General features: G+C 40.7%; 1 protein-coding gene across 2 annotated transcripts in view; it reads left to right on the top strand.

Moving 5' to 3' along the window:
- Positions 1 to 12,221, top strand: part of chst11 (carbohydrate (chondroitin 4) sulfotransferase 11) — a 58,568-nt gene that overhangs the window by 40,011 nt on the left and 6,336 nt on the right. For both annotated transcript variants that reach the window (XM_026327425.1, XM_026327424.1), the window contains exon 2: positions 3,192 to 3,277. In XM_026327425.1, coding sequence (XP_026183210.1) covers positions 3,192 to 3,277 — 86 coding nt within the window. The remainder of the gene's footprint in view (positions 1 to 3,191; positions 3,278 to 12,221) is intronic.

Raw genomic sequence — 12,221 nt, 5'->3', positions numbered from 1 at the left:
CGTCATTAGCAGCAGGCACTCTGGTGCTATCAAATAAATATCACTACATCTTGGTGACCCATCAGTGCCACGCAGTGCAGTCGCACACACACACACACGTTACTTTGAGCTCCACCTCCAGCCTGTGACCACAGCGATCAGTAATCACCACTGTTCTACTGATTCACCCTATTGGGAGTGGGAGTGTGTGTGTATATGATTTTCTGTGAGAGTGAGCCTAAAAAGTAAAAATTCCATGTTTGCATTATTGCATTGAGAGCTCTTGCCCTCTGAGAAGACAGTAATTGCCTATTTACATCATCTGCAGTAGGACAGAATGCTGAACTGCAATTTTAAATAGCATCAAGATTATCAATCGCACAGTCGTGTGTGTGTGCATGGTTAATTGTGTATGTACAGGATTGTGTGTGTGTGTGTGTGTGTGTGTGTGTGTGTGTGTGTGTGTTGAGGGTGTAAAGACATCCTTTGCCTCTCTCTGTTCTCCCCTCAGTGTTTGAAGGTCACAGCTGTCTGTTGGGGCTCATTACACTAACAAGTGCTCAGCTGGCTCCCCTGGGCTCAGTCAGTGGATCTGGTTTGGGCCAATGTCAGAATTACAGTTCACATGCAGCGATGCTGGCTTTTACCTGTGGTCAGCACCCATGTTTGCACACTCAATTTTTAATCAGTAGTTGAAAAAATCAACAGCCTGCCCTTTTGCTTTGTTGTTCTTCTGATGTGAGATGAGAGTAGGACAAGAGAAAACCTTTGACCACTGCAGCAGCACAGACAGGCTACAATAATGGGTTTACAATAGATGAATCGTGTGTAGTGGCTAGAAAGCAGGGGAAGATTTCTGTCTTCATAACCAACAGATTTGTAAATTTACAAATCAGCTCAGGAACAGGTGTAGCAGTTTAATGTGGATTCTGACATTTTTGACTTTCCAGAGTAGATGTGCAAATTTGCATCCTGTACTACTACCTGCATGCAAACTGCAAAAAAACATGTATAGAAGCTAGAAATGTCAAACGTCATTGTTGTCCTTTTGGAGCTCTTTGCAGTCCTTTTGCGTCTGGTGATGTTTTGAATCTCTTTCTGGGAGTTGTTCTGTCTTTCCAATTGTGCTGTGTTGCTTTGTGACAGTTTTGCAATATTTTGTGGTTCTTTTGTGGTTCCCTTCCCCCTCTTTGGAGTTGTTTTGCATGTGTATTCTAATCATTTCATCTGCCTTTCTGGCTCTGTTGCACCTCTGTGGTCCTTTTGCATCTCTTTGAGGTTTTTTGAGTCTCATTGTGAACCTTTTTTTCTCTCTTTCTAGTCTGTTTGTGTCTCTCGCTTGTCATTTTGCATCTCTTTGTGACATTTTTTTCTGTGTTCTTGCTTTAATTACTAATTATACATTTGGAAACACTACATTTACAAAAGTGGACTGGCAATTGTAAATGAGCATAATCAGTTTTTACATCTGTATATATTTACTTTTGATGAGAATAACATGTAAGAGGTCTTTGTTATTTAGAAGCGAGCTCTATTTTTTGATAGGAAATTAATTCTAGAGGAAAATACTTAGGGAGGAAAGATCTCCTCTGATGGATGCTCTGCTTGTTTGGTTCATACAGTATATGGTTTAATGGAAAAGCAGAATACAGCAGAGTCTTCATTGGTTTATCATCTTTCAAACTAAAATAATACCCTGAATGAAAGTCTTTTCCTGGTTGGCAATGTCAAAAACAGCCAAATTAAATTAACCATGATTCATTGTTGTAAAAGATAAAAGGTGCAAAGTTCCAAGGGAGATGAACACTTTTTATAGGCACTACTGAGGTGACAGTATATATTGTCCTAGTAAATTATTACAAAATTAAGAGCCTGTAAAACGGAGCTTCATGGGGGTCTTAGCATTGGTCCAGAGGCCTGTTCCATGAAAAAAACTGATATACAGAGACAGCGCACATCATCAGCATCTTAAGTGGTAGCTGTGGATCATCCAGTATAATCTTAAATACTTGTGATGAAGAAAAACACGAATTGTAACTTGACTGAAATGTACAGTAGAGAGACGTGTCCAGCAGTGTGAATATGCACCATTTGTTATTCTGATCATCAGTAACACATGTTGATCCATGAACATGAGGCCGATGAGGCGTGGAATAAACTGACACTAAATACTTGGTTTTCCTAGTGGTTCATTTTCCTTCCTGTCTATGCAGTGCTGTCCTTCAACTCTTTTCCATGCAGAGCAATTGGAGAGAGTGTGTTGGTGGGGGCGGAGTGTTGCGCTGGCTGCTCCCACTTAGCCGCTGCCAGCAGCTACTGCTCTGTATTGAGTTGTGTAAAGCGTTGAGATCCAGCCAAACAAATGCTGAACTGTGGCTTTGCCCTTGGCATTTAGTCGCTGCTCTCATTATTTATTCCTGTAGCTTTCTGCCTCCTACTTGCAGCAGCTGGTCATTTAAAACATTGGTTTTTGAAGGGGTTCACAGAAAAATAAAACGACTGGCAGAACAAGAGTGCAGGTTAAATATACAAACATCTGATAAGAAGAAAGGGGGAAGATTTGTCCACATTTACATCTTTATCTTATCTTTTTTTCCCATATTATCACTACTGCTGCTACAGCCTTTTTTGGTCTGGTATGACCACTACGTAATGGTGACTAGTGCATGACTACTGCTGTGTTGTCTTTTCCACTTGAGTCATGCCACAGGTTATGATTTCAGTGGTTTTATTATGGAAGTACAGTGATAAAAAAACACAACAGAAATTAGTAAGACAACACTTTCACAGGTATCTGTTTTCAAATGAAATCTTTTTGTGTCACTGGGACACATTGACAGTAATACATAGTGCAGTTAATAATAAAAATAATAATAATAATAATAAAATGTTGTGACCCATTTGCCTCATTCACAATCAGATTATCAACAATTCAAATAAATTGTGGGAAATAAAAAGCAAGTCACTACACTTATAATTACCACTTGTGACTAGGATGGCCGCTGTTCAGCAGAAGTTATTTAGATGTAACTGAGGTAATGTTAGAGTAGAACTGGGTTCCACGTGGGAACAAAGATGGTATGCTACGCCATGACAACAGCAAGCTAAATTCCAACATAAGAAGACAAAACCGGGAAAGAGAGAGGATTCTTTTGATCAGGTTGGTGGGTGTGAAAATCCTTGCTTCTAACTGTGTCTCATTTGTTTTGCAGTCATGCGGAGGAACCCCTTTGTGGTGGACAGTTGCTGTAGGAAAGGGTCTCGCAATGCCCTGCAGGAGCTCTACAACCCAACACAGGTAGGAGACTAAGACACTCACATGACTGCTCTCTTTGTGTGTAATCTGCTCCTCACCCAGCTGTCAGAGGACAGACCCAACAAGGCTCTGTGAGGCACTGACCCCAGCTGCCTTCAGCTCAGCCTTTCTTTTTTCTGTGCCTGTCTGTGCAAGACTAGATTGAGCTTTCCTGTTTTCTAGCTTCCCTTTTCTCAAAGAGGGCAACTCTCCTGGAAACTCCAGGAGACAACATCAGCATAATAATCATGTGTTACAAGCCCAGTACAATTAAGCCATCTTCAGAGTTTCAGGAAGGACAGTGGGCAGTGGAAAGTGGTTTTTCTGAAGTCTAAGAACTTATGTCTCTCATGGATAGAGACAAGAAAAGAATACAGAAATAAAATACAGTATCAAGCATCTGCAAGTGGTTTTCAACATTTTTCTCCATGTAGAGCATCATTATACTATTATTGTGCTGTCAGTGTCTGCTGCAGTAAGTGAAGCCTCACTTCATTTAGCATTTGGATATAAAGAACTTCACAAGATAGCAGCCATCTGAGAACATGACACCTGCTGTAACTACATGATTGCCTGCATGAAATGAAAGCATATTATGGGTTTCAGTTTTAATGGCATTTCTGCTTTATTGGTCAGTTTAAAGTGAAGAGAAACAGTGGGTGGATGGCAGAATGAGCTGGTGGTGGAGGTGGTAAGGTAGCTTAGACACGCTCTGTTAATGGTTGCTATTAAGGCTATAAACAACATGGTTTTAATGTAGAAATACAGTCACAGTCACAACTTTACAAGTCATAATGTGGGAATACATGTTCCCACCAACAGGATCGATTTATCTCGTTTTACCAAATGATTTCTTATGACATCGCTTTAAATGTGACAGCTGAAAGGCATTACATCCATAAGCTTAGTATGTCCCTGGTTTGCAGGATAGTTTATTCTACTTTTGTCCTCTTTTCCACTTTTAGACTGTAGTGTTTTGTTTGTGAATGATCTTTGATATCGATCTCCAATTGTCCTTGAATGCATCAATAGGGAGAGTTTGCAAAACAGCTACTTGCACTGACAATCATGAAAGGCAATGTACACTGTGATGGATTACCACTGACGATTACCATTAAGTAAGTCAACTGAAACCAGTGGATGTCGTGAAGGTAGGAAATCAATTGGAACAACTTAATGCTCTAAAAGGTCTACAGGAGTGTAAAATATACTAATAACATAACAAGGCCCATAAATTAAATCAGTAAATGTATACTGAAACATACTCTGACCTCTACTGCCCCAAGATCACTTTTCCTCTTTCTCATATTCACTCTCTACTGGTTTCTTGTTCTCTGCTGGCCTTCTATCCCTTTTCGACTTTAAGAGATATGTGGGGCTTAAGTGGTTTGCTGAACAGCTAAGATTAGACCTAGATCATGTAGATTCTCCATGGGTTCATTTTTCAAGGAGGATTTTTCCGCACATTCCCACACATGCCAAGCCTCATTGGTATATTCCTGTGTGCACTGGGGGTGGGTGTTACTGAAGCTAGAGCAAACTTTAGTAGGGTGCTTGGGGTCATTGGTCCAGAGAGAGCTGTTCCTCTCTTTGTGCTCTATGTGTGTGTACCTCTGTCCTGGTGAAAAGCTGCTTGAAATGTAAATATTCACAGTAGAACATTTTTGCGATATTTTGGCACATCTCTACCTTTTCAGTGGTTGACCTGTGCTGTCTGATTTGGTTTAGGAATGTAGAAAAGCTAAAAAGGTGTGCAGTTTTGAAGTAAATAGTCTGTTCCTCAGTGGGATAATTCGTAGAGCTGATTCCCAGAGCTGTTTGGTCTGAAAGCACCTATTCACGCTGCTAGTAGGAACACTGAAGTAACGTAAGCCGGCTGATGGTTGCTATAGTAACATCACTTCTGCACTATAGTCAACAACACAAGCAAAAATGGTCAGGTTTTGTTTTGATCCATCTAGATCTCTTGGGATTGTTATTTTTTTCCTCACCAAAAGGTGTTGTTTGTTGAATCAACATAAACATATTGTACCGGAAACGTACCTCCTATGAAGTAGGAGCTAAAACAGTCTGCCAAAACAGACCTCTATGAACAATTATAATTCTCAGTCCCTCCAAAGGTTAGAAGAACTATGAAAAAAGTTTTTCCAGTCCTGATCACAGCCCAGGTGTCAAAGGGAGACATACTGTGGCCACATGAACATCTGCTTACAAAGTTGAAAGGGCCATTAATTATGCAACCTATTTCTTGGCAAAGCGAGAAGAGCAGTTTCACTCACTTCCACCATGTTTTTTGCCAAGATTCCCAGCTCTGCCTACCTAATTTGCATACTGAGATTTCAAGTATAAGAGAGAAAATAGATTTTTTTGTATGTGTCTTCCATTTCTCCTCATTTGGTTTTGCTATGACAGTTTGAAAATTACCATAGTATGCTGCCTTGTTAAGATGCACTAGAATATCAGCTGATTTCTCAATGCTGCCTCCTGTAAATACTCAAACAAAATCCTCCTCCTTAATTGCTTCTTCTGTCACCACCCACCTGCCCAACCCACTCCCTTATAACCTGTACCCACTCCCACTCTCTTTAATTGGTGTTCCATGGTATCCTTATTGATACAAACCTTACAATGAACAAATCTGGATGAAAAACATTGCAGAGTAAAGTCTCCAATTCAGTAGGCAGGGCAGTTTGAAATGTTCATGGACTGTTCTGTTCTAACCTTCTCATGTGTTTGAACACTACATTATAGTGAAATTAAACTCTGTGTCCTCAGGGTCAACACCGGTTTCACTAATCAGAGTTAAAATCGGAATGGGTTGATTTGCCAAATGCAGCAAACCCACAAAGGGTCTAATTTGATGTGGTCTTACACACAGTCAGATATTATCTACAGTGAATACAGGGAAGGAAACTAGTTTCCCTACATACTGATAATCTTTCATTCTTATGGAAATATTATTCTCTTCCTACCAGTAATCACAGCCTGGCTCCCAGAGGCATATAGACCCCATTATTACTCATCTAGAGCCTGGCTGCAGACTCCCACAGTGGCATTGTAACAGGGAAGAACGAATCATGGCTAATGTGAGCACTAATGTAGTGTCAGTGTAATGGAAGCATGTATCTGAGTTTGTCGTTATACATATTTGTTACAGAGGATCAGACGTACTCACAGTGCAGTGCAAAGAAAGATCCACAGTAAAAGCTTGATATATATGATCAGAACTAACAGAAAGAATTAATGAAATTACTACTAATGAAAAGGTCATCAGCCAACAGTTACCATTACATACAGCTGTGGAGAGAAGGGATTTTATAAATGTCTTTCATAAATGAATAAATAGAAGGAAGTGTCTGTGTCACTGCAAATAATGCCTGTTGGGATTGTTTCGAAAAACCCCACAATCCCTTAACATTAGTAAAATGTGTGTGTGTGTGTGTGTGTGTGTGTGTGCGTGCGTGCGTGCGTGCGTGCGTGCGTGCGTGCGTGCGTGCGTGCGCGTTCGCGTGTGTGTGTGTGCATAATTTCTCACACTTCCTCTCATGCACTCTCAGGAGTTAGCACCCTGGGCCAGATTGTGCAGGAACACAATCTGGAGACTGGCATGGGCTTAAAAGAACAGTCGCACCTTTAACCCATAGCAAAAAAGCCGAAGCAGCTGTCTGAGTGTTGCTCTGCTCTGGGTGTGATTGTGTGTGTGTGTGGGAAGCTGGATAAGTCATTTGGGTTTAAAGACAAAGGGATTTAGAGGAGGAGGCTTTCCTCTTTTTCTGTCTGTCTCTGACGGCTGCATATGAACAGGGCTGAAAAAGGAGGTGAACGGAGCGAGACAAAAGGATTTAGAGCAGACGAGTGTTGTGTGCAGAGAGAAGAGACTGCAGTGCAGGAGGCCACAGAGAACACAGATAAACAAAATTTTTACTTTAACCATTGGGAAATAGTTTCATGATCTTGACATTAAGCACTTGTTTTCTAAAAAACATGAGATATACGACGATATACAAATCTGGCCCAAATCCAGCAGGAGACCTTTGCTTCACCTTCTCCCCATCTCTGTCCAGAAGGAGAAAAAAAATCCCCAGATTTTTTAGTTCAAATACATTTCCTCCTGGCATTTAAACGACAACATTTGTCTAAAATTTGCTGTGTTTCATTCTGTAAGAGAAGCGGTTCCCTGCAGCTTACAACAAACAGTCCTCCTATGATGTTGACAGCTGAGGAAAATACCTCCAAAATAAAAGGAACTAACAGAAAAGAGACAATATAAATGAGCTGCTGAATAAGTATTGTAGTAAAGCAAGAACAAAAACCTCTACATAACATCTGCACTATTCAAACTGTAGTGTTTGTGCTCCAAATTCTATTTTTATAATGTTGATTTTCTGATATTCATTACTTATCCCTGACTAACCACTAAACCACTAAAAACTATCCTGACAACGTGACACAATGATCACAACTACCTGATTATATTGTGACAGTTCCAAAAAATTATTCAAATGCAAAGGGCTTGCTTTGGCGCAGAGGGAAACCGAGAAACAATCTGTCAGCAGTCTGATGGTTTCACCCACTAGCTTTCAAAGTGACATCACAGGACATGGTTTCTGGAAAATGAGGCCTTGAAGATTCAAATAGGTTCTTTCTTGTTGCCATTCAAGCTCCCCAATCTGTGAACATTCCACATTCTGCTTTAAAAAGGGAGACTACATTTTCCTGTGAGTGATAAGTGAAACTGTCTTATTCGCTTTCTTCTTCTTTCAGATGTGTGCTCGCTGAGGGCACCGTGCTCATGAGAGAAGGGGGAACCTTTGATGGCTCTGAGGGAAAGTTGGAGCAGTTTGTCATTATCTTGTCTGTGCTGCTATAATTATACCCCCCACTTTTCCAGTATACTGACACACACATACACATACACATACACATTGGTCTCAAAAGTAAGTAATGGTACATGCACATATACATACAAATTCACAGATGTAAAGTGGCATATTTTACATTATACAAATAGCAAACACCTGCATAATGTAGTGTGCAGCTACAGCTCTACTGATGCAGTCTCTTTCCTCTGTCCTGTTTTTCACAGCACCTTTCACACGATAAAGCAGTTTACATGATGATGTTTATCCCAGGTTCTGACATGCTTTCCCCCGGCAAGTCAGCACACGTCTGGGCTCAGGTTGCAGGTTTAATGTGACCGTGGGAAAGGGAGACTCAGGTGTACCCAGGTGTCAGGTATCCTGGACATTTAACGTGAAATGACCATAGCAGAGTTCTGTGGCCGCACTCTCTTCTGTGTTTCCATGTGCCTTTAGGTTCAAATTGTTCATTGCAATTTAGATCTGTTTTGTTGCGGTAAATCATGTGGTTAATGCAGCTGTAGGAGGAATGGTTTGCCAAATTCTCCTGCAGGCTGGTGGTGCATTCAAGGGCATACAGTATAAGAATCAGAGCGCTAGTATTTGGCTGTTGAAAAGCAATCCATTCATAAGGTATCAAAAATCACCTTATCTACTTAAGGTCTTATGGAATTCAAGTTCTTCTGAGCTAACCTATGGAAATATCAGGAGTATTAATCTATATGGCATCAGGCCCATGACTATATTAGTCACAATGAACATATTAGTCACAATACCTTTAGATTTTACCACTTCTTTATCCGATTCCTAACCCCGGTCCCAGGCGTGGCCCAAAACTGTATTTGGGCTGTATTTCCGGATGTATTACCAAAGATCGTGAATAAAGTCCGACAAACTATATATCATAGAAGAGCAGAAAGTCTCATGATTCAAATGGTATAAAGCAATTTAGGATTGAATTATCACAGCGACTACAGTTTAACAAGAGTACAAAGAGTACAACCGCTGAAAAAATGCCACTTCTTGCCTTTGTTTTACGGTGGATTTCACAGTTTTTTCACTACAAACAGACAAACAGATGGTAGCTCTGCATTCATCAGGTTTCTGTGAATCACATGAACCCTTAATCAAACTTGTTCATTTTACAGCGTAAGTCAGTACGAAAACCAATGGGAGTCACGACTCACCCAGGGGGAGAGAACAACTTCTGACAGGAACATATGTTGTAGCCAATGAAAAACCCTTTCGAATGAGGCGTCACACTGTATAGTGAGCAAAGGGGAGGGGAGATTTCAATGGCCCACACTGCTACAGTACCGTTTCCCTGACAACACTGGGCACGCAGCGGGCGCCGCTGATGCAAATGGTACAATAAGATCCGCCTGGACATAGTCTTATGTTAGTACAATGCAGAAAGTTGAATTTTAGCTCCTTTGTGACAAAATTTGGACCTGTATTGGTCCACAAGTGTAGCATTCAATCCATTCTGTCACTAGAATGACCAGAACAACCTACATTTAGGGCTTTCTAGTCTAAAACACACAAAAACAATTACGCGAGGATTATTCATTAATTTTTATCAAGCTTGTGTCTGTGTAAGTTTAGTACAGTATGACCTAGCCATATTCTGACTTTTACACAATAAACTACAAAGTGTTTCCTTTCCAATGATACCAAGCTCATCAATATAACCCTTAAAATGTAAGGACAACAGCTAGTTTAATTTGGGTATGCATTTTTGTGCACAAATAGGAGGGGGTATCGTCTAAAGGCCAAAATTAAGCTTATTTGATTTCTTCAAGAAACAAATTTACAGAGTTACAGTTACAGTGGAGCAGAGAAAACTCTCCATTAAAAACCCTGCTGGTGAAATTCTCTCTATGCGCTCTCTGTTAACAGCTCCTTTAGGTGAGGTGAGACCTCAGGGTTTCAGTGCAGCTCTTATAAAGAAGCATCCCTGAAGGGCTTGAAGTAAAATAATATCCATCATATCTGTTAGCAAAACCTGCTGGGAAACTTGCTGGGTTAGCAAATGATCATATTATGATGCTATATCATATGATCATATGGCACCTGTGTTTGTTTGGCCTTGTAGGCTCTTGCGGGGAAGCACAGTACTTGTAGCCCCTGGCCTACACACCGTGTCCATTCACTGCCTCCCTGCTGTGTCTTTATGTAAGAGGTGTCATAAAGCTCAGCACAGAAACCATGAATTAATACATTCACGTCTTTCAAATTTTCTTCTGTGCTGTTTTTAAAATTACAGGATTGGGGGTGTAGAGAAGGTAGGAAAGCCAGCTCCCAGCTAAAAGGTTCATGGTTTGAATTCCAGAAGCCATTGCACCTGCTATGTCTGCTAAGCTTGAATGAAGAGTGGGAATTACATTCAAATAGTGAGGAACACAGCTAATGAAGACATTCAGTCAAATTATCTACAAGCATTGTTAGGCAGAGGTGCAGGTTTAAGTGTCTCCTAGTAGTTAGTATTGATTTTACACTCAGACTAAAGATCAGTAGGTGCACAGACTGTTGGACCAGAAGACAGATTTTAGTTTGTCACTTAATTCATTCAAGTTTTTGCATAAATTATTACTACGAAAAATGAAGCAATTATGCCATTATTAGTGCCTACAGTTTTAATTATGTACCACTGAGACGCCTTTGATTAATACATTTACCCCCAACCCCTGCTGTCGTTTCCGTCAGCCTTTTCCAGGTATGAATGTGTCGGGCTGCATAAATATGAAGCAGGGTGCTAAAGAAACAGAGCATGTGTTCTCAGTCGTTTCCCTGGATAAATAAAGGTAAAGAAACATTTCCTCAGGTCTTTTCCATGTTATGGGTGCAGGTGATCAGCAGCCAGCAAGGGCCCGGTCTCCCTCTGCTGGTCTCACTTCTCATAAATGACATTATGGAAAGTTAATGTACCACTGGCCTCAGGGGAAAGAGTGAATCTACCTCATAAACTGTCAGCATTGTCAAGGTTTTATGGAAGAGCCTCGCCTTGTTGCCTTTAACAGAGACTCTGGTGAAGCATTCGAAAATCGTGTGTGTGTGTGTGTGTGTGTGTGTGTGTGTTTGCTACACTGGCAGCTTTATTCCTGCCTGCTCTATGAATGCTAGTCTGTAAGCAGAGAGGGTAAGAGAGACAGACTGGCTTTAGTGCTCAGTGTGTGTGCAGTGTGTGTGAATGTGTCAGACAGAGCTGCTGTGCTGAGTCCAGTTCATCTCTGTCTAGATGGCTTCAAAGAGAAACTGATGCGGAGGGAGAAGATGAGGCACCCAGACATATCAGGCTTTGGGAGACCAGAGAGAAAAAGTGTTCTCCAACATTATCAGACTGAAGTGCTGCAGCACCTGTCTTTCACCTCATTTGCTTTGCATGTCCTGGGCATAAATTCACCAATTCCTCCAGACCTAGTTCTTATTTGTATTTCGCTTCTTTCCAGACATATTCAAGTTTTCCAGAGACAGAGTGTAAATACTCAAAGCAGCACCACAATAGCCTTAACAAAATAAGCAAGGCTGCTCAGTTAAGACAAGGAACTATCTAAATAGTATTCACATCTCCGGTGTTTAAATTGTGATTGGAAGCAGCATATTGTCTTAGCTAGAAAGATGTTTCTGGCAGCTTTAGAAAGAAAATGTTCTGATGCTCTCTGGGCTACAAATCACAATATATTAGCATTTCATTGTCTCCCAACATTATTTTAAACATATTCCTTAGGTTCTGAGGAACAGAGCGCTGAGCCCATGTGCCTGCTAATTCAAAGTGTCTATCTAACATTCTACTGATTTACTATGGTTTGTTTTGTCTTTAAGCTCAAGTTCTCAGTCTATGAATAATTTCAGGCAGTTCTGTAATGTAATTTCAAAAGGACAGGATTAATGTGTCCTAAACCTATGAAACATGGAATTGTTGTGGAAATACACTATTTCAGTCTTGACAAAAGAGGTGGACTGATCAACCGATAGTCTGATATTGTCATTACTCAAGCCATGCTGCTGGTTTGGAGTATAATAAAACTTAGAACTTTGTGTTGCACCAAGCTGAGAAGGCTTTGCTGACTTCTGAGAGTCCACTCCAC

Source organism: Mastacembelus armatus, chromosome 23 (assembly GCF_900324485.2).
Source record: "Mastacembelus armatus chromosome 23, fMasArm1.2, whole genome shotgun sequence".
Lineage (NCBI taxonomy): Eukaryota > Metazoa > Chordata > Actinopteri > Synbranchiformes > Mastacembelidae > Mastacembelus > Mastacembelus armatus.
Note: the sequence above shows the minus strand (reverse complement) of the source record. Positions and strands in the feature narration are given on the sequence as shown.